This window comes from Rhineura floridana, chromosome 13 (assembly GCF_030035675.1).
Source record: "Rhineura floridana isolate rRhiFlo1 chromosome 13, rRhiFlo1.hap2, whole genome shotgun sequence".
Classification (NCBI taxonomy): domain Eukaryota; kingdom Metazoa; phylum Chordata; class Lepidosauria; order Squamata; family Rhineuridae; genus Rhineura; species Rhineura floridana.
In genome coordinates, this window is record NC_084492.1 from 28,465,240 (window position 1) to 28,486,306 (window position 21,067).

A 21,067-nucleotide genomic window follows, 5' to 3' on the forward strand; every position below is an offset into this window, starting at 1 on the left:
TCCAGAAAAAAATGGAATGTGAGGCAAAACAATTGGTTCTAAGACAGAACCAATTCCCCCTAATGCCTAGTTCTCTTTGTGCAGGGATTATCAATGTCATTGTATAGCACAGTATTCAGTCGTGTGAACGTTGCCCGTAGTGGAGCAGCAACAGGGTTTACTGCCTCATCTGACACTTGGCAGAATTAGGCCTTAGACCAGCGATTCCCAAACTTTTCATCTCCCATGGACCACTTGAAAATTACTGAGGGTCTTGGGTGGACCACTTGATGATATTTCTGCCTGTTGTCGCAATCGTAATGCACCCTGCTAGATGCTGCATGATTTTCAATAGCATTTTATTGCTTCTTTTATTTCCTGTACTGTATTTTATTTTATTGTAATGCAATAAAATGCAATGTAAGAAATAAAAGCAATGAAAATACTAAGAAAAATCAGTATGAATGTTTAATGCAGACATGCCACAGGCCACCTGCATGAAGCTCGCAAATCACTGGTGGTCCACAGACCACCATTTGGGAACCCCAGCCTTGGACTCATGACTCAACCCTGGCCAGCCGGCATTGAATGAGGCACAGCTGGAACAGATTTGGCTCCCCCTGGCCTCATTAACCCCAAGCTCCCAAAGGTCCAAGCACTTGGAAGCGTAAAGAGGACCCCCCCAAAGCTCCTGAGCACATAGCAACTCCCCAATCCTGGCTCTGTTTATTCCTGGGGTGTGAAACCTGTGGCCTTCCAGATATTGCTGGGTTCCAGCTCCCATCATCCCTGACCACTGGCCATGGTAGCTGGGGCAATGAAATCTAAAGGACACCATACTGGCTATCCCTGGCCTAAGGTCCACCAACATCTGAAGGGTCACAGGTTCCCCTCTCCTGGCTTATACCTTTTGTTTCTGGAACCATTTGGGATCCTTACCCTCAAACCTGCTGTTTGCCCAATTACCTCCTCCTTCCACTCCCTGTCTTTTAGCTGCCTATGGGACAATGGTGTGCTTGCGAGCCTGGCGCTGTTGTGCTTTTGCTACGGACCTCACCCTGCCCAAGATTTACCTCTGCCAGTCCTGAGTTCATAAACGTCAATCACAGACAAACATATAATGAAAATAAGCAAATGTGTGGGTTTTTCTACCTTGGGTTTTTCAACAGCAGTCTCAGGAGTCTTCACCCCACCCCCTCTGTTTGAAAGTGTGTGCATATAAAGCAGGGGTGGGGGGACAGAAATAAGAGATGGAAGATGTCAAAATGTTAGTTGAGTTTTTGTATGCTAATCTTTCCTTAAATTATTAACCAATGGGAAGAAATTATTTACATTGTGCTCGGCGTGGTCGTGGCAGTGTGCCGCAAAGCATCCTGTCAAGCGAAATCCTCAGAGCGAATTATTAGAGTTGTCGGGTCTTATTTATTTATGCTGCCTGTGCTCAGAGGACTTTTTTTTTTTTTTTGAGATCGCACCCAGAGAGATTGAGAGGGAGAGGCAAATTTTCTGATGTTGCAAGGAAATGGGGGGGGGGGAGAGAGAGACAGAGACAGAGACAGAAAAAGAGAAGGAAGATGATCTTGATTCTCCCCTTAAAATGAAGTTATTTCTGAGAGATAACAATGACTGAAAACAAACAACATATATTTTTATTTAATCTTTTTTAAAGGTACCTGAAGTTCGGTCTGAAAGAAGAACTTCTGTGGACACTGGGAACAATCATAAATTTTATCCTCTTGCCCGTGGACAGCAAAGATATGTTGCTGCAATTTATTTGCCTGTACAAAAACTAGGGAAATAAAAACAAAAAAACAAAAAGGGAGAGAAAGAGCAACATTGTCAGAGACAGACAGCATGACCAGTATAGTCAAATTCATCCCACCTGTGTGTTCATATCTTACGTAAGGCCAGCAATCTCCTAACCACGCTTAAGAGATTCTAGGAGGAAGGGTAGCATATCAATTTAATGAATGAATGAATGAATGAATTGGAACAGACTGTGGGCTTTCAAGATTTCGTTCCCTCACCCTTGCCTTTTCATTAATTTATTTACTAATTATGGGTTGGATCCAGACTACCTTAGTCGCATTTAGGACCCGCTGAAATAAATGGGACTTAAATTAAGCACAACAAATGTTTTTTTCACATTGGTTTCAATGGGATCTAAGTGTAACTTGCGTATTCTGGATTTAACCCAAGATTTTTCCCCCTGCAGATATGGGACTGGTAGCCAGTATAGCACAGTGGGGAGGAGAGCCTGGCTGGGAGTCCAGAGTCTATGAATTCAAATCCCTGCTCATGTCTCCTGGGTGTCAAGGGCCAGCTAAAGATCACCCCCACAGTGAGTGGCTCAGGGGTTACGTGCTCTGCCACCTGTGCAGTCGTGGGCAAGCTACAGAGTCCCAAGGAGCCCAGTTGCCCCCCAGCTGGCAGTTGCGGACAAGGAAGGGGCTGGCTTGTGCAGCTGTGGCAAGCTGAACAGGCCTAGCCAGCTGGGGAGGACTAGCCTCAGAGGGAGGCAATGGTAAACCCCCTCTGAATACCGCTTACCATGAACACCCTATTCACAGGGTCGCCATAAGTCGGGATCGACTTGAAGGCAGTCCATTTCCATTTCAGCCAATGGTAAAGATGTCAACCCAGAGAAGCAGCTCTTATGTGGCTTAGGGTTATGCCTACATCAATGCTAACCATGGTTAAACACAACATTAAATTCATCTATATACATAATTACGCATCAAGTGTAGCATCTTTGTGTCTTTGTGGGAGGGAATGGTGCCAGCCACCCCGAAAACAGATGGTGATCCGACTGCTCCTGAAAACCCCCCACCCTGGATCCATTTGTGACAACTACCACCCCGTCGCAAATACCCTCCTTTTAGCGAAGGTGATTGAGAGGGTTGTGGTGCAGCAATTACAAAGACTCTTTGATGAAACAGATTATCTTCACCCATTCCAATCTAGGTTCAGGCCTGGCTACGGGACTGAGTCAGCTTTGGTTGCTCTGATCGATGACCTTTATCAGGAGAAGGACAGGGGAAGTGCAACCCCCAGGGGAAGAGATCAACCCTTACTTGATCTCTCAGCAGCTTTTAATACCATCTGAGCTGACTTGTTGAGATGGGTATTGGAGGCATTGTTTTACAGTGGTTCTGATCCTATCTCCAAGGTCATTTTCAGAGAACAGCACTGGGTTATCGTTTTTCAGTTCCCATGGAAGTTGTGCTGTGGGGTCCTGCAGGGTACCATCTTGTCCCCAATGCTGTTTAATATCTATATGAAGCCCTTGGGAGTGGTCATCAGGAGATTTGGGGCAAGGTGTCAGCAGTATGCTGATGACCCCCAGCTCTATTTCTCTGTAACATCTGAATTGGGAGATGCAGTGCAAGTCCTGGACCAGTGCCCAGACTTGGTGGTGGGCTGAATCCTACCAACTTGGAGGCACTGTGGGTTGGTGGTTCCTGAGTTCAGATAATTGGTGAATTGCCTGCTTTGGATGGAGTTGTGCTTCCTCCTCTGTAATCTGGAGGTCATCCTGGATCCACCTTTGTCACTAGAGTCCCTGGTGACCTCAGTGGCTAGGAATGCCTTTTACCAGCTTCAGCTGGAAAGACAGCTGCTGACCACTGTTTTTTATTACACTGGTAACCTCCAGGTTGAATTACTGTAAAGCTCTCTATGCGGGGCTGCCCTTGAGGTTGGTTCGGAAGCTGCAGCTGGTGCAAAATGCAGTGGCATGACTGCTCACTGGGGCAGGGTATTGCCAACACGTCACCCCACGCTGAAATAATTGGTTACCCATTAGCTACCGGGCTAAGTTCAAGGTACTGGTTTTGGTATACAAAGCCCTATACAGCTTGGGACCAGGATCCCTGAAAGATAATCTTACCCCTTATATACCCAGTCAATCACTATGCTCTGCAGGTGAGGGCCTGCAGCAGATACCATCTCATTAGGAGGTCCGTTCCACACAACATAGGAAGTGGACCTTTAGTGTGGTGGCATCTACCCTTTGGAATTCCCTCCCCTTAAATATTAGACAGGCGCCATCTCTGTTACCTTTCGGCGCCTACTGAAGACCTTCCTCTTTCAACAAGCCTTTCAAATAGAGACCTTATCCCAGTCTGCATCTGGGTTGGAATTACTTTTTAAGATTTTTTGAAGCTGTTGTTTTGTTTGAATATATTTTTAAGATGTTTTGAATATGTTTTAGAGAGTTTTCAGTGTTTTTCCACTACCCTGGGCTCCTTCTGGGAAGGAAGGAAGGAAGGAAGGAAGGAAGGAAGGAAGGAAGGAAGGAAGGAAGGAAGGAAGGAAGGAAGGAAGGAAGGAAGGAAGGTTTATTTTGCACTCAGCCCCGGGATGAGTTGTGAATGCTAAAAGAAAAGAAAAGAAGAAAAAATGTGTGTGTGTGTGCATGCGTGCGTGCGTGTGTGCCTGCAGATAGACAGACAGACAGACACACAGATAGATAGATGTGTGTGTATAGATATTGATCGAGCATCCCTCATGTTCATGTACAAGAAATGGTGTGTATAAAATAAAGCAAACAGTAATTATAACATCATCATCATCAGGATGTAGTACCTTTGCTGAAACTAAGCAAGGCTGAGCTGAGCAGTGCCTGGGTGGGAGACCCTCTGAATCCCTATGGATGCCACGTTGGGTCAGTGCAGATATAACAGTCTAATAAATAACAGTCTTGGGCTCAGATTCCTGCTCAGCCTTAAGTTAACTTTATCAGATCCTGGCTTCGTATCTTGGTTTGTAAACAGAAATGAAAATTGTGGTTTAATGTTTTTGTAACATGTGACATAAACCTGTGGTTTAATAAAGAAAAGGGAGAGAAGGGGAGAATGTGTGCACAGGCACAAGGCTTGTTCTTGCTGTAACAAACCATAGTTTATTAGAATGAGACGGCTACACCGAAACTGGATCCTCAAGTTCCATGATGGAAGAAAGGCAAAACAGGAATGGAACATGTAACCAAACAAGAATATTACATACCCCACTTTTAATGTTGAAAGTGTGTCATGATTTTTGAATCTTGCCTATCTTGACAATCCCTTAAGAGAGATAATTAGAACTCAATTTAGGGATGGCAAACTAAGGGTAGGAATAAGTGACTTGCCAAAGAAAACAGTCAAGGTTGACAAGGAATTTGAACCCAAATCTCTGACATTAAGATCCAACACTGTATAATTCCTATATGTTATTATACAGAAATAATTCACTAAGTGTTCACATCAGGAGATTTAAATAACTGTGGAAAGTACTCCTCAGTAAGAGAAATGAATGGGAGAAAACCGCCCTTCCAGGCAACTCATTTGTGAGATCATATTGTAATGCTTTTCTAATAGAGGTTTCCCCCACTCCCCTCTCCTTCCAAGAAAAGGAATACTGTATTTTAAAACTCCCCTGTGTGTTATTTCTGGTTCAAGCCATGCACATTGAGGCTTGTCTGGGGCCGACTGTCTTACCTGTAAAACAAACAGGGCATTTGAATGTGCCTCCCATCCCCTCGAAGCTGTGCTCAATCAGGTGACACAGGAGCTTTGCCGGAGAGTCAAACATCTGGTTACACAGCTTGCACTCATGATTGATGCCTTCCTCTGCAAGGTTCAAATGATACAACTTGTTAGTGACACAGCAGATTAGTGTCTGAAAGGCAGTAGTCGGCGAGAAATCATAGTGTCGGATTGCATGACTTCCGGGATCCAAAGACGCTGCAGTTTCAACGCTCCCCCCCACAAAAGCATGCAGTAGTATGCTTGTAAAATGCATTCAGCCGCAAGTCAAATTTGAGGTGCATTTCTATTTAGAGCCGTGATGAAAGTGACATAGCGATCAAACCACCAGTTACATACACTCCTGTTTCCTCACACTTGTGACACAATACTATGTCTCTACTCTTTGCACAAAATGTGTGTGTGTGGGAGCGAGAACATCACATCTGTGGGCGTATATAACACACAAATATATATTACTGAGATACGCGAATCACAGGTGCAGGAGTGCAGGTGAGGCCCGAGAAAAGGAGGCCGAAATGCTACCTTCAACTCAGGGCTCATTCACATGGGAGCTGCACTTTGTATTAAAGATGCAGCTTTTGCCATCATGATAGATTTGCAAGGTTCACACTTCCTACCTTCCAATCTGCTGTCTTCCATTCACACTAGTCAGCGTCCCTCTCGAAAGTTTCAGTATCGCTGTTTCCTTTTGGGGCCGCCCCCAATTTTACATGTTTACTCCCTCTGGAGTATCAATATTGCAAATGGAGAAGGGGAGGGGTTTTGGGGGGTAACTTTGATTGTTTCTTATCAATTGCACACTTCTCCCAGCTGAAGCTGAGAGCTTTGGGGTGCAATTGACACAAAACTATATGAAACCGATTAGAGGGAGAAGTTAGTGAAAGGCAAAGTAGGCAGTGGCTGCCACAGCTTTTGTGGGTGGCAGAGACAGAGGGAGCTGGTGAAATCCTGAAACATGGGGTGGGACATGCGCTGTTCAGGCATGCAAATTTCTCAGGAGAGTCCACAGAACATTGCAGACATCAAAATGAGAACCCATATCCCCCCCCTTTATTCCAGATTTACCCTTTCTGGGGAAAATCCAATAAGGGTGTGTGTTTGTTTTTTAAAAACTGTTTCAACAATCCATTTGCAATACCTAAATGACCCATTTGCAATATTAAGCTTCCATCTGGAAGCACCCAAAGCCCACCTGTGATGCAGTAGTCTGCTTGTACAGTGCATTCAGACATGCGTGTGAGAGAGGATGCAGCAGAAGGAAGATAGGATCTGCTCCTAACTCTTTTCCCATACCTCGCCTCCACTTTTTGGCTTCTTTTTATTTTTAAAATCATGGTAACAGCAGCCAGGATGAAGACAGGGAAGGTGCTCTTTCCAGTGCCCCCCTCCCCAAACTGACTTGAGTAGGGGTAAAGGGCAGAGCTTGGAAAAGTTACTTTTTTGAACAACTCCCATCAGCCCAGTCCAGTGGCCATGCTGGCTGGGGATGATGGGAGTTGTAGTTCAAAAAAGTAACTTTCCAAGCTCTGGTGAAGGGAGAATGTCTTATTGGCTGGGTAGCCACCGGAGGCTGCCCAGCTGGTGTTGGCTAAAAACAGGGCCTTCTCAGTGGCAGTTCCCCATCTGCAGAATGCCCTCCATGGTATGATACATCTCTCCCCCCCTCATTACTGACTTTCAGAAGGAATTTGAAAACATTCCTGTTTACCCAGGTGTTTGATGGCTGATAGACACTGTTCCTGAAAACCCTGAGATCACTGTTTTTGGAATGTTTTTAACTGCCTTTTAAAATGTTTTTTTTTAATTGTTTTATTATTGATATGTTTGCTGCCCTGGGCTCCTTTGGGAGGAAGACTGGGAAATAAATTAAACAAACAAACAAACAAACAAACAAGCTTGCTAGATGAGAAAGTAGCTTTTGGAAGGAGAGCAAAGGGGCTCAGCCTCAGTGAAACTTCAGCCTTCTCTCACTCTCTTGTACGCATTACTTGGCTAGAGAACTTCACTGGAAAATTCAGAGAAGTGCAAATTTCAAAGCACGAGTGTGTATCGATCAGCATATTGTTTTGTAAAGTGCAAATTAAGTAAGTTCGGTTTTGAATGAAATTCACCTTTGCATTGAGCAGAGGGTTGGACTCGATAGCCTTATAGGCTCCTTCCAACTTTACCATTCTATGATTCTCATGTGAACTGTATCTAATTTCTCCACCATCTCTAGGAGGGGCACAGGCAAATCAGAGCAAGTAAGTGTAGTAATACCTTACAATGATTTAAAATTAAACTCAATTTACCAGCTTTTACATGCTTCGGCTAGTAAGACAGCTGCGGCTGTTTCTAGACTGGGATAGCCTAACCACTGTTGTCCATGCACTGGGAACCTTCAGGCTGGATTACTGTAATGCTCTCTATGTGGGGCTGCAGCTGGTGCAAAATGCAGTGGTGAGACTGCTCACTGGGGCAGGATATTGCCAACATGTCACCCCGCTGCTGAAAGTACTGCACTGGCTGCCCATTTGCTACTGGGCCAAGTTCAAGGTTCTAGTGTTGGTGTACCAAACCCTATACAGCTTGGGACCAGGATCCCTGAAAAACCATTATACACCTTATACACCCAGTCGATCACTGCAGTCTGCAGGTAAGGGCCTCCTACAGATACCATCTTATCAGGAGGTCCGTTCTGTGCAACATAGGAAACAGACCTTTAGTGTGGCGGCACCTACCCTGTGGAATTCCCTCCCCTTAAATATTAGACAGGCGCCATCTCTGTTACCTTTTCAGCACCTATTGAAAACCTTCCTCTTTCAACAAGGCTTTTAAGTTGAGACCTTATCCCAGACTGCATCTTTGTTGGAATTGCTTTTTAATATGTTTTTAACTTTTTTTTAAGATGTCTTGAAAGCTTAAAAAAAATGTTTTTAAAGAATGTTTTAATGTATTTTAAAGTCTATTTTTATGATGTTTTAAAGTGTTTTTAGTGCTTTTGTTTGCCGCCCTGGGCTCCTGCTGGAAGGAAGGGTGGGATATCAATCAATCAATCAATCAAAATAGCATTTGATAAAGAAAAAATGGTTGGATTAAGGAAACGAAGCTAGATGGTGGGTTCTGATGGTGGAATACATTTCAGAACATGATCAAGAGCAGTTCGCCAATGTTGCAGAAGCCCCTTCAAACCACATTAAAGAGGAGATCTTCACGGACTGAACGTTGCAAATCTAAGCAGTTTCCAAGGAGTAAATCTCACTGACAGAATGGGACTACCTTCTGCCTAAATGTACTGAATTTAATATTCAATATACCAAATCCTCTGAGAACCTTGGTTTGAATCTTGTCCTGCCTCACCCCACCTTGACACTCGCAATGATGCCTCCATGCATGATATCTCTCTGTTTTTTTAACCACATTACTGCGGATTATAACACTAATTATAGGAGCAGGTAGAGTACAAGGAACAGACTGTAGAACTGGACAAAATTCCTGCAACTACGGAGTCAGAAAAATCGTGTTCACTTCTTCTTATCACATGTACAGTACAATTCCTAACTTCTCTCTGCTAAACATCACGCAAGCATAATAGTGGTAAAATTAGTAGTCACTGAAGCATCCTTAGGTGGTTCATCAGGCCTCCGTTAAAACTATGGATAAAAGTGATGAAGAGTCAGAGGTTTCCCTGTAGTTTACACACCATGCTAAAAAAGCAAACCATTTTACAGTTCAGTTTTTAAAAATGTATACCTAGCAGCTTGCTTCTTCAATGGAAGGGTCAAAAAGGAACATCCATCTGTGTGAAAGGTTTTTCTAACCTTGTGAGTGCATATAGCTTTGCTGGATTGCCACTACAGAGCATGATGGCAGCGGCTGAATTCAGGCACCTTTCAAGGTGTCTTCCCAGATGGTGGCCGTTCAGTAGGAAAGCATTATAGTCCACAAAGAACTAACCAACCAGAATAGTTTCCATGCAACAAAGATGAAGAATTATTGCCTTGGAGGAATCCCAATGAAAACAGGGGTGCAGAATGTCAGGCCTGGTGGGGGGAGGGAGAACGTAACCCTCCAGGTCTCTCTGTCTGGTCCTCAGGACTCTTCCTATGCCTCTGGCATGTTTGAATGGAGAGGTCGGAGGGGTTGTAGAAGTCTCTGACCTTTGCGTGGCTGGAATGTAGCCTACTGTACAAAGGTAAGAGACACATCCATTGCTCCACCCACTTTTGTCTCTGACCCCGCCCACCAGCAGCACGTGATCCCTGGAAAGTTGCCCATGAGGAAATGTGGCCCTCAGGATGAAAAAGGATTCCTTTCCTCAATATAAATAGTCACAGGTGAGCAGAGATGGGGCAGGAGCCAAGTTTCTTCATGCTGAAAGATCTCTCCTGCAAAATGAATACTATGGTCCAACAGAACTTTTTAAAAACTAGGAGATCTTGCAAGGTGCCCCTTCCTTGAAGGAAAAGCATTATGCCAAAAATGAAATCTCTGTTACTAAGAAATGTCTCCTTTGTAATTCATAAGCAACAAGTTTGTGTGTGTGTATGCGTGTGAGAGAGAGAGAGCACATATACAAGGCATACATAGGATGTAATGGCCCTGGACTTCTAGGGCAGCTTTCCGATTGGATTCTGAGGTGCTAGGACAAAGCCTCCAAGTTCCACACCTCCAAAATGGCCCCCCAGCAAGTCCCAAGCTTGCAGACACCACTCCCTTCACACTTCTCTTGACCCTGAATTGTGAGCAAGAGGCCAGATATAACATAGGTCAGGGGAGTAGACAACATGATGTCCTCCTGATGTTGTTGGCCTTTTACTTCCATCAGCGTGGTTAACAGTCAGGAATGCTGGAATTGTGGTCCACCAAGATCTAGAGGGCATCATGTTGGCTATCCCAATACAGGGCCTGCAGTTGCCGATCTCTGCATAATAATGATTACATTGATATCTGCCATCTGAACTCAAGGCAGTAGTCATAGGGGCTTTTAAGCTGGTCTCCCACCCAGGCGCCGTGACCAGACCCAGACCATCTTAGCTTCAGTAAGGCCGCTGCATCATGTGCCTTGGTAGTATGGATTCTTTATGGCTTTGATAACTATGGTTTAAGCACAACGGAGAATGAAAAATAAAAGAGTGCAATCTGAGAAAAATTAAAAGAAATGGGAATTAGCCACAGACTTAGGTGAGGACTCATTTGCACTCATCATCATCTGTATAAATTTTCAGGGGGGTAGTTACGTTAGTCTGCAGCAGTAAAAAACAACAGCCAGGAGTCTTGTGTCATCATCCTAGAGACTAACACGTTTATTATAAATAAATAAATTATGGCATAAGCTTTCATGGTTCATCAGAGGTATGAAGAGTACTCCTAAATTGGCAGGCACTTATACAACACTTCTGAGTGTTCAAAGAGCTTCACACACATAATCTTACTGAAATCCTTACAACAGTCCTATAAGGCAGGTCAGTGTTATCATCCCCATTTTGCAAGGGGGGAGGGCTGAGACACAGGTGTTGCTTGATTATGGCCACGACAGAGGTGAGACTTGAACTGGGGAGTTCATGCTTCACAGCTTCTTACCTCCACTACATCACCCCAGCTCTCTCCATAAGCAAACAACAAAATGCATGTATGGGAATTATATTCCCAGTTTTCACATATTTGGGTAATGCTAATTGTATACCATTTTGGGCCGAGTCTGGAGGTATTTCAAACAGTTAAAGCTACGACAAACAAAACTCAAACAAAAAATAATAAAAACATAATAGGTTCCTGCAGATGTGGAAATACGTCCCACTGGAGGCAAGACCTTTTCATTTGCAAATCCACTTCTGAATTATAAGGCCTTCTTCTCCCCAGTGGTTTTTTTTTTGTTACACTCCCACAGGAGTCCATTATATATTTTCTATGTCAACGAAACCATCCAGCAAGAAATAAAAAAGGAAGGGGGAGAGGAGGAGGAGAGTAAGAAAGAGAAAAAGAAGGGAGAAAGTACCATGTTGTAGCATGAAAACCATTGCTCTTTTCATAAATCCAAAACTAAGAAAAATAGGGGAAGGGCCACAGCTCAGTGGTACAGCATCCACCTTGAATGCACAAAGTCCCAAGTTCATTCCCTGGCATCTCCAGGTAGGGCTGGGAATATTCCTTGCCTGAAACCCTAGAGAGCTGCGGCCAATCAGTGTAGACAAACTAAGCTAGATGGACCAATAGTCTGACTCAGGCAGCTTCCTATGTTCCTATGTAGTGAAAGATGTCCTTAGAAATTGCTAGTATCTTCTCAGTGTTATACAACGGCCAGTGTGGGGAGGTTGCTGGAGCACCTACCCTTTGGAATTCCCTCCCCTTAAATATTAGACAGGAGCCATCACTGTTCTCTCTTTGGTGCCTACTGAAGACCTAGGGCTAGGTAGACAAATAGTCTGACCTGGCATAAGGCAGGTTCCCTCTGCATGATCAGATTACCTATCTTCAGCTCCCCATTGCCATCCAGAGTACCTGAACCTGATATGTTATAATGTGGTGGCTACCTGAGCTCTAGCATGTGTTGGGTTTCTGGTACTGCTCCTTGGTACCAATGATTTATACATAGAAAATTCCAGGTACCTTTTGGCTGTGGATTTCTTATCACACAAGTCACTGGGATAAATGCCATTAGGGCAAGCCTAACGAAAACATTAGACATGCACCATCTCTGTTATCTTTTTGGTGCCTCTTTCAACAAGCCTTTTACGTAGAGACCTTATCCCAGTCTGTGTCTGTGTTGGAAATGCATTTTACGATGTTTTTAAAGCTGTTTTGAAGTTGTTTTGTCTTAATATGTTTCTCAAGAAGTTTTGTTTTAATATGATTTAAAGTCTCTTGTTTTTAAGATGTTTTAGAGTACTTTTAGTGTTTTTGTTTGCTGCTCTGGGCTCCTTCTGGGAGGAAGGGCAGGGTATAAATTTAATAAGTAAACAAATAAATAATAGCTTGAGTATTGGACTACAACTTGGGAGACATAATTGTATGCCATTCACCATCTCTCAGCCCAACCTACCTCACAAGGTTGTTGTGAGAATACAATGGGGAGGGAGGAGAACCATTTGTGCCTCCTTAAGCTTCTTGGAGGAAAGAGAAGATAAAAACATAGTAAGTAGAATAAAAATAAACTTGAACACTAGGAGCATGCAGATCTTTGGAGGATGGCTCTCTCAGCTGAAAGAAGATTGCACATGGACATGCTGAGAAAACTGAATGGCACTGGAAATGGAGTGATGGAATATGTGGCGTTAAGTTTTTGTAACAGAACACACCTAGCTATTTCCTTCCTATGCATTCCATATATGAGAGGGAACGATGCCAGACAGAAGCAGTATAACAAGTATTCAAGAGAGACCAACCTAACAGGTACAATATGCAACCCATCTGATCTTTAACATAAAAAATCAGATTTCTACCACTTGCTGTGTCGGTGCCTCTCCACAGTATTCTCCTTAACCCCACAATCTGCTTGTGGGTCTATTGCTTCAATGCTGAACAAACACTGCCATCAAACCACAGATTCTTGAGGTCTCTCTTTCTACGTTTCCCAAGTTCAGAATAATAAGAATTAATTTTACACTTCATTTCTCCACAAGAGAGAGAGAGAGAGAGAGAGAGAGAGAGAGAGAGGGAAGACGTGGTCCTTGTTTAAAACAAGCAAGCCTGAGGGATTTTATCCGGCAGAAACTATGTTAGGCCAAAAGAGGAACAGAGCACTTTGTGTAAAAGTATCGTGGGGAGATGACAGTATTCTGTAATGTTCCCAGTACCTCCTTTTGTCTCCAAACACATTTGATCCCTGACAGACACATATACTTATTTCCATACAGGTCTTGAGGGAAAGCCAGTAGGAATGAGAGCTGATTATCTGAATCCTGAAGGTGAAACCTGGGTGGTGCCCACTGATGCTAAAGGCAAGTTGCAGGGGCAAATTTGGAGGTACGTAATTTACTGCCTGTTAGTGAGGATTAGTAAATTGTGCTGACCCAGACGAACGGCAGTGGTGCAATTGGGCTACCCTTTGTTCTTAAGTACAAATGCATTTGCGTGGTGTTGATAGGACCATGCCTCACTGCACTTCCTACTCTCTCGCCCTTCCTCGCTTACTACAGTAGCACCATGTCTTGACATTCAAACGATTCCAGTGGCAGGAAAATGCGTATTTGATACATATTACAACTAGCCTCGAAGTCTGTAAGAGAGCTGATAATGGCAGCCTCCTGGCAAGGTCTCCATATAATTAATAATGCTGTGTGAAGCCCCTGTACTTGTAGCTCCTGAAATTCTAATTATAAACTGGATTAATGGCAACGTAAAAGAGCAACGTGAGTGAATTGACATAGGCTGACACTCTTTCAAACCAAGAATAAATAAGAGATGTGTACACGTTAAGAAAAAGACAATTGCCTTTACTGCTACTTTAAAAACAAATCAAAACCACAGACTCTCTGGCTTGATTTAATAAAATAACATTCTCCCTTAAGGAAAGGGGTGGGGAAGGAGCCCCCTACCTTACTGTAGAGACATTTAAGACAACCTGGCACTCATTTTTGACATTGGCATGTAAATCCCACACTGGTTCCTTCCCAGAACGCTCCATTTCTGCTTCACTGCAACAAATTAGGATAATGAAAGCAGATGAGTTTTACTTGTAAGAGTGAGGTGCATCAATCCCTTTGTTAACTACACTCCTAATAAATACAGAGACGCTGAAATCTAGTGCACCCAAATGTTAAATATCTCCCACCACCATCCCCTTCAAAAATAATAGGTCGTGTCCTGTTATCTTGTGTGTTGTTGTTGTTGTAGAGGGTCAGCAAGTGGAACTTCAATTGGTGCTGGAGTAGACCACATTATAAGATGTGGTTAGCTGTGGCAGGAGAAAATGATTTGCTGTGGTGGCTCCAGGATTTTGGGGAACCTCAGGAACGGCACCTTTATTGGAACTCCCAATAAAGGTGGAATGTGCATGCTGAGAATTCTCTTAGGGTTCATCTTCCTGGATATTATGTGCAAAAGGGAAAACAGTAGCAAATAGTTGGGGTGGTTTAATGCACACACTTATTCAGCTCACCATTTACTGATGTAAAGCAAAAGAGCGAGTGTATTAAAGCAACTCATATCACAAAGAGGCCTCTATAAAGAAGCCTGAACGAGAGAAGCATTTCACATTCCAGACAGACAACACAATTACGGTATTGATTTATCATTAAACACTGCAGAGAGGATAACAGGACCAAATTCTAAGCAAAGAATCGCTTACACCATTGGCAAGAAAGCAAGCCCTGGCTCAGCTAATCTAATTGCTGCCAATATGTTGGGATGCCATTACTTCCACGTGTCATCTAAGAAACCCCCCTTTTTATGATGTTAAGTTCATAGCTTACTTTCCAATCTTTAAATGAAGTTCCAAAACACTCTTTCAAATCCAAGAAGCAAGTTGTGAGTTCACCCCCACACACACACTTTCTGCAACTGTTTGCCTAGAGCTTTCCACTCCCAGTGCCCATCTGAGAGTGCTAAGTAACACCTAGGCCCATCAGTCACAAAACACCAGAGTAAGGGTGCAGGCAAGTACAAAATGGAGGCAGGTGGCATTGTGACTTAGCCTCTCACTTTTAGGCAGAATTGGATAAACTCTAACTGGAAAAGGCACTTTTATATTGTATTTTCCCTTCTCTCCAAATGTTCCCTCAAACTATTTTTACTCATTTCCTGTCATTTCCTCTCCCCTTTTCCTTTCACAGTTAACTTATACTGTGTGCTTACATCTGAACTTCTCTCTCTTCTCTGAGCTTTTTACATTCACTTCTTCCTCCTATAGTAGCTTCCCTCTCTTACCCTCTTCTGTTATATTCTCAGTTTATTATGGTTACTTTGGAACTGCTGCTACTAGCATTTGTTCACTCAAAAAGCTACTGCATAACCAGGGGGTGGGCTTCAGTTATGAGGCCCACCTGAAGTGGGCTGAGCCCCACTGGTGGTCCCCAGTTCACAGTTTGAGAAACACTCCCCTAGATCATTATTTATTTATGTTTTAGGAATATTTATATTCCTACCATAATAGATTTCAGGAAGCAGTACAATACACAAACTAAAAATTATAAAATTAACCAAAATAGATTTTAAAACTGTACATCAGGTTACAAATAACTCTCTCCAAGTATCCTTCCGAACAGATAAGAGCTGCCTCCCTCCAAGCATTTTCTCAACCAAGTGTCTTTGGAAATCACAAATGAGTTCGGGTGGTCTTTGCATGGGATCGGTGGGACAAAAGGAACTGTTCAGAACAGTACCCTGACAATTAAGGAGCCTGGTTTTTTGAAAAGCATAGGATTGATGGCGTGGACAGCAAAAGCATCACCTGGGGAACTGGGTGTAGTCCTCCGAGAGTTGATGGAGGTCAGTTACTATAGCAACAGAGAATGAGCTCAACCTTGTAACTGACCCTTATCTTTTTTTGATCTGTTGGCCACTTGGGGCCAGAGCTGGAAATCAACTGGAAAATAATCCAGTCACATATCATAAAGAAAACTATCTATACTTATTTACTCAGGTAGAGGCTGAAATATTTTGCTTGGGTGGTTTTGCTATACTTAAGTGCCTCCCACCTTTAATGTCAGTACAGCATTTTTGTAAGCCTGCATATAAGTAATCTGCATTACAGACAATGCAGAGACCCACCTAATATACATGCTGAGAAATTCAGTGCAGCTTCATTTATCCATATATATGTATTTGTTTAGTCAGTTAATTGGGAGAGTTATAGTCTGCCTTTGATTTTAAAAAGTCCACAAAGTAGCTTACACAAATAACAAAGAGGGGGTTTGTTTGTTTTTTAAACAATATAAAATAGGTTAAATGCTTGCAGTGATATAAAATAAAGCACACTAAAACAGGCAGGGGTTCAAGAAATAACAAACATCCAAAGTCTCTGGAAAAAAAATACCATACTGACATCTGAAGGGCAAAAAAGGAATGCGTGCCAAATGAACGTCTCTAAGAAGGGAATTCCACACAGGAGGTCCACTACCAACAAGATACTTGCCTGTTATCATCACACAGCTGACTTCAGAAGGTTAGGGCATCAAGTGACTGTGATGACGCCCAAAATACAGGAATGGTGACAAGGGCCATCATCTACCCCAGGAAAGGGGACCACTGACAACAACATTGCAGACCTACTCCTCTTCACATTACAACCTGCTTGTTGGTTCATCTGCCCCTCCCTCTGGCCAGAAGCAGCTTGCTGGGTGAGGCAGAGCCACTATTATTTATTTATTTATTTATTTCTCCCTTTCTCCATTTCTCCCACTAGGAGCCCACTACAGTAGCTTCTTGGTAGGTGGGGCATTGTTGCTACTAGGAGGGAGAGGCAGAAATAGGTATGGTACAGACGCCCCGGCAGGGCCAATCTGGGGCGCCTGGTGGTGCATTTGCACCATGTTGACCTCCCTGCCTCCCAGTTCCTCCCTTTCTTCCTCCCAGTAAGCAACAGCAATCCATCTGCCAAGAGGCTACCACCCAGAGAGTTACTTCTGGCTCTGGCTCAAACAACAGTGGTGGTGAGAAGGAGGAGCAGGAGATGCCACTGTGTACTTGCTCATTGGCTCTCTGCCTGGAAAGCAAGCTGGTGGTAGCAATGACAGGGAGAAAGAGGAGCAGCTGGCAATAGCAGCAGAGAGAAGGCAGACTCTTTGAGGAAGTGAGGCCTGCGAAGGGGTTTTTGCCCCAGGGCTCTCCAAAATGTAAAGCCGGTACTGTCAAAATGTTCAGACAGGCAGGCAGGCATCTGGACCCAAGAATATTAAGAAGTGGGATGGCATAAGGGCTACAACACAGCTAACTACCAGAGAAGGAGCCATGCTAGTCTGTTGTAGGGTGTCATTTATCTACTTATTAGGTTTCCTACTCTCTCTTTACCATAAGGTCCCAGGGCGGGTTACAACAATAAAATATACAATAACAGAAACAAATAAAACAGTTATAGTCCAGAAAACAAAAAGGTATAAAAACAATTAAAAACAGCTCCATTTATAAAATACAGTAAAGAATAATTTCCATACAGATGCAGTCTGGGCTAAAAGATTTCCACTTAAAAGGCTTGTTGAAAGAGGAAGGTCTTCAGAAGACACTGACAAGATGATAGACAAGATGACCTGTCTAATATGCAACGAGAGGAGACTCCAAAGGGTAGGGACCACCACACTAAAGGCCTGATTTCTATATTGTACAGAACGGACCTCCTATTAAGATGGTCTCTGTAGTTGGACCTCTCCTGCAGAGCACAGTGATAGGCTGGGTATATAAGGGACTATTACTAAGACATATATTTTGGCATAACCTTTTGTGCATGAAGTAGACTCCTGTCTATTATGCAAAATTAATGTGCTAATCTCTAAGATGCTACCAGACTCTTTGTTGTTTTCCATGTGCTTTTTCATCCTTGTTCATGCAGGTAAGGATGATGGGTGTGTTTTTACTCACTGGTTTTCAATGGTAGTCCTCTCAGCAGATTTTGAGACCATCAACCATGCCATCATGCTGGATCAGCTTTGTGAGGTGGGAGTGGAGGCCCTGTTGTACAGTGGTTCCGCTCCTACTTACAGAGCCAGTTTCAGAGAAGAGCATTGGGCAATGCTACCTCAACCCCTTGGCAGCTACACAATGGGGTGGTGCTGGGTACCATCTTGCCCCCCATGCTGTTTAACATCTATATGATATTGCTGGCAGTCATTGGTCATAACTTTTAAAGTTACATTTTGAACCAACTATGAATGCTGCTGGATTTATTTTATTGTTATTGTATTTTTAATAGAGTTTATTGTAAACTGCCATGAGATGTTTTTGTAATAGGCAGTGTGTGAGTGTATGTGGAGAGACAGAGTGTTGCAGTCCAACATTTGGTGGGCCATAAGTTCTCCATTCCTGACTTCCTTGCTAGCATGCAGGTTTAGATTATGTCATTCAGGACTCAAGGAAATCTCATCTGGAATGGATGGAGTGCTGGATATGGACTAAGAAGTCCTGAGTTCAATCCCGGCTCAGCCATCAGTTCACTAGTACTCATTTTACCGACCACGGATGGATGGAAGGCTGAGTGGACCTCAACCCCTTTTACCAGAGATTCGACTTCCTCCTTCCGTTGGAATCGAACTCCGTCCGTAAGCAGAGCTTCGGCTGCGTTACCGCTGCTTACCACTCTGCGCCATTGTTATAATTTAAATGGTTGCCTTAATACAGGAAGAGCCAAAAATGCACTTTTCATACCTCATCTCTCTCTCTCCAATTTGCACAGTTCCAGCCAAAGCCCTTCATACTGTTGCTACTAAATTAATGTTACATTAACAACATAATGGTTGTCATCATCCTCATTATCTTGACCTGGAGGGATTAAATGAGTCAAGTCACCGGAATGGAGAAGTTAACAGATTGAATTTCAGGTATTTGACAGCGTTGGCTGCCTTTTTAGATTTGTCAGAGAAACACACACACATGATGGTGACAGGCTACTCAGTCATGATTTTTGTTTCATTTTAGAATAAAATGTCCTCAGAGACACTGAGCAATGGTGTGACTCTGAGGTAAAAAAAAATGACATCTTCCTGTTTCAATAAATGCATTCCTGATGGGGAAGGCTCATTGCGCTAAAATCTGCTTCCATCAGTATTTACTTATATTTATTTATAGAAGCATTTATGTACAACCATATCGTAATAATATCAGGGTGGTTTACACTTACTGAAACATGGAACACAATTTAAAAAATAAAAATACAGATAATAATTAAGGTGACTGGCTAATAAAAAAAAACAGAATTGAACAGCTGCAAAGGCCTGTTGGCATAAAAAGGTCTTCAAGAGATGCCAAAAAGCCGATAAGGAGTATGACTGCCAAACCTCTGCTGGAAGAATGTTCCACAACATAAGACCAGCAAGACTTAAATGCCCAGCTTCTAGCTGAGGCCAATCAGGCCTCTGTAATATGGGGGACAACTAGTAATGCTCCTTCGGACAATCTCAGTTATCGAGTTGAGATGTAAGGCTTCAGATGGTCCTTAAGGTATCCTGGGCCCAGGTTGTTCAGGGCTTTATGTATCAACACAAGAACCTTGTATTGCTTTGAGGCTGTACCTAGTACTGATAATATTTAGTCTTGAACCTTTTCATATCTGGGACCCACCTTCAGTCCAAACAATTTTGGGAGGACACAATTATTTATTTAAAGCATGTATGATGCTGATGCTGCTATTCTAACCAACCTTAGATCAGGCCATGACTCAGTAGTGGATCCTAACCCACCACTGAAAACCAATGAATATAAGCATGCCATCATCTTTACCTACATGAATGGGGGATGAGAAAGCATACATTTACAGGAATACCCCGCTATACGGACCTTCACTTTACGGACACTCGCGAGTACAGACATATTTACAGTAACACCATTCTCGTTTACGTACGCTCGCTTTGCAAGAACTTAACAGCATGACGCCACCGCCCGATCAGTTTCCAACTACAAACTTTTTCTTAAAATAAGGCCTACTGTGCTTATTTTAGTTATAAATGCATTATTTACATCAGTTATGCCCATATATGACGATTGCTGTGCAGTATATGCATCGATAAGTGAAAAAAGGTAGTGCTTCACTTTAAGTACATTTTCAGTTTACGTACTCGCTCTGGACCCATTGTGTACGTTAATGCGGAGTATTCCTGTACATGTTTGAGTTACCAAGTTCTTCCAAGGGGATGGAAATGGAACAGAAAATAAATAAATATTTGAGGTTTCCATCCATCCCTGAAACAGACTCACTGACATTGCTTTCTTTTCAAGCAAAAGCCCTGTTCACACTTGTTAGCCCTCAGTGTGTGGAGGCTAACATATGACAAGGGACTGCACCTTCTGAGCCTGCCCACCACATTGTCACCTGAGTGTCTGCAACTTTACCTTTCTGCCCAGAAAAGGTCTGAAAAGGGAGCCGACTATTTTTGTATAGGCTCCTCTATATACTTGTGGGTTCTGTGCAACTAGGCCTTCCTGACCATGTGGAGGAGTCTAAGCAAGTACAAGTGGCTCCCCCTACAGTCCTTCGATGAACCTGCAGAGGTCCAGATGGGTGGAGCTGGCTGGGCATGTGACATCAGGGGTGGGGCTAGTAGCCATGGCCCCACTTCTTCTCCATGTGTTAGCCTTCCACAGTTTGGGATAAAGCATGATTTAAAAAAAATAATTACAGATCTATAAACTGCTTCACACCAAAGCTATTGAAGTAGTGTACACTAATAAGGCCCTAGAGATTATGCAAACCAAGGCCTTAAGGTTGGGATTTGGCCTTCTGAGGCCTGCTCACCCACAGTCTGGTCATTTCGGGGTGTGGGGAGGAATAAATCTTGCCAGGTGGGATATAGCCTATGAATCTTGTGCTGTCCACACCCCAATCCACCACTCTTTGTGGGCGTATTATTTCCCACTGGCATGTTGCTCATATTTTTTGGCCCTCTCTGTCTTTTCAGTTGAAACATAATTTTGCTTTCAAAATACATTTTTAT

At 43.2% G+C, this 21,067-nt stretch overlaps 1 protein-coding gene across 11 annotated transcripts in view; it reads right to left on the reverse strand.

The window, feature by feature from the left end:
- Nucleotides 1-21,067, reverse strand: part of ZNF423 (zinc finger protein 423) — a 403,966-nt gene that overhangs the window by 42,883 nt on the left and 340,016 nt on the right. For 10 of the 11 annotated variants that reach the window (XM_061594187.1, XM_061594196.1, XM_061594186.1 and 7 more), the window contains 2 exons: nt 5,460-5,591; nt 1,653-1,768 (listed from right to left, as the gene is read on the reverse strand). The exons of the other annotated variant lie outside the window; for it this stretch is intronic. In XM_061594187.1, the coding sequence (XP_061450171.1) occupies nt 1,653-1,768; nt 5,460-5,591 (248 nt within the window). The remainder of the gene's footprint in view (nt 1-1,652; nt 1,769-5,459; nt 5,592-21,067) is intronic. 11 annotated transcript variants of the gene reach the window in all.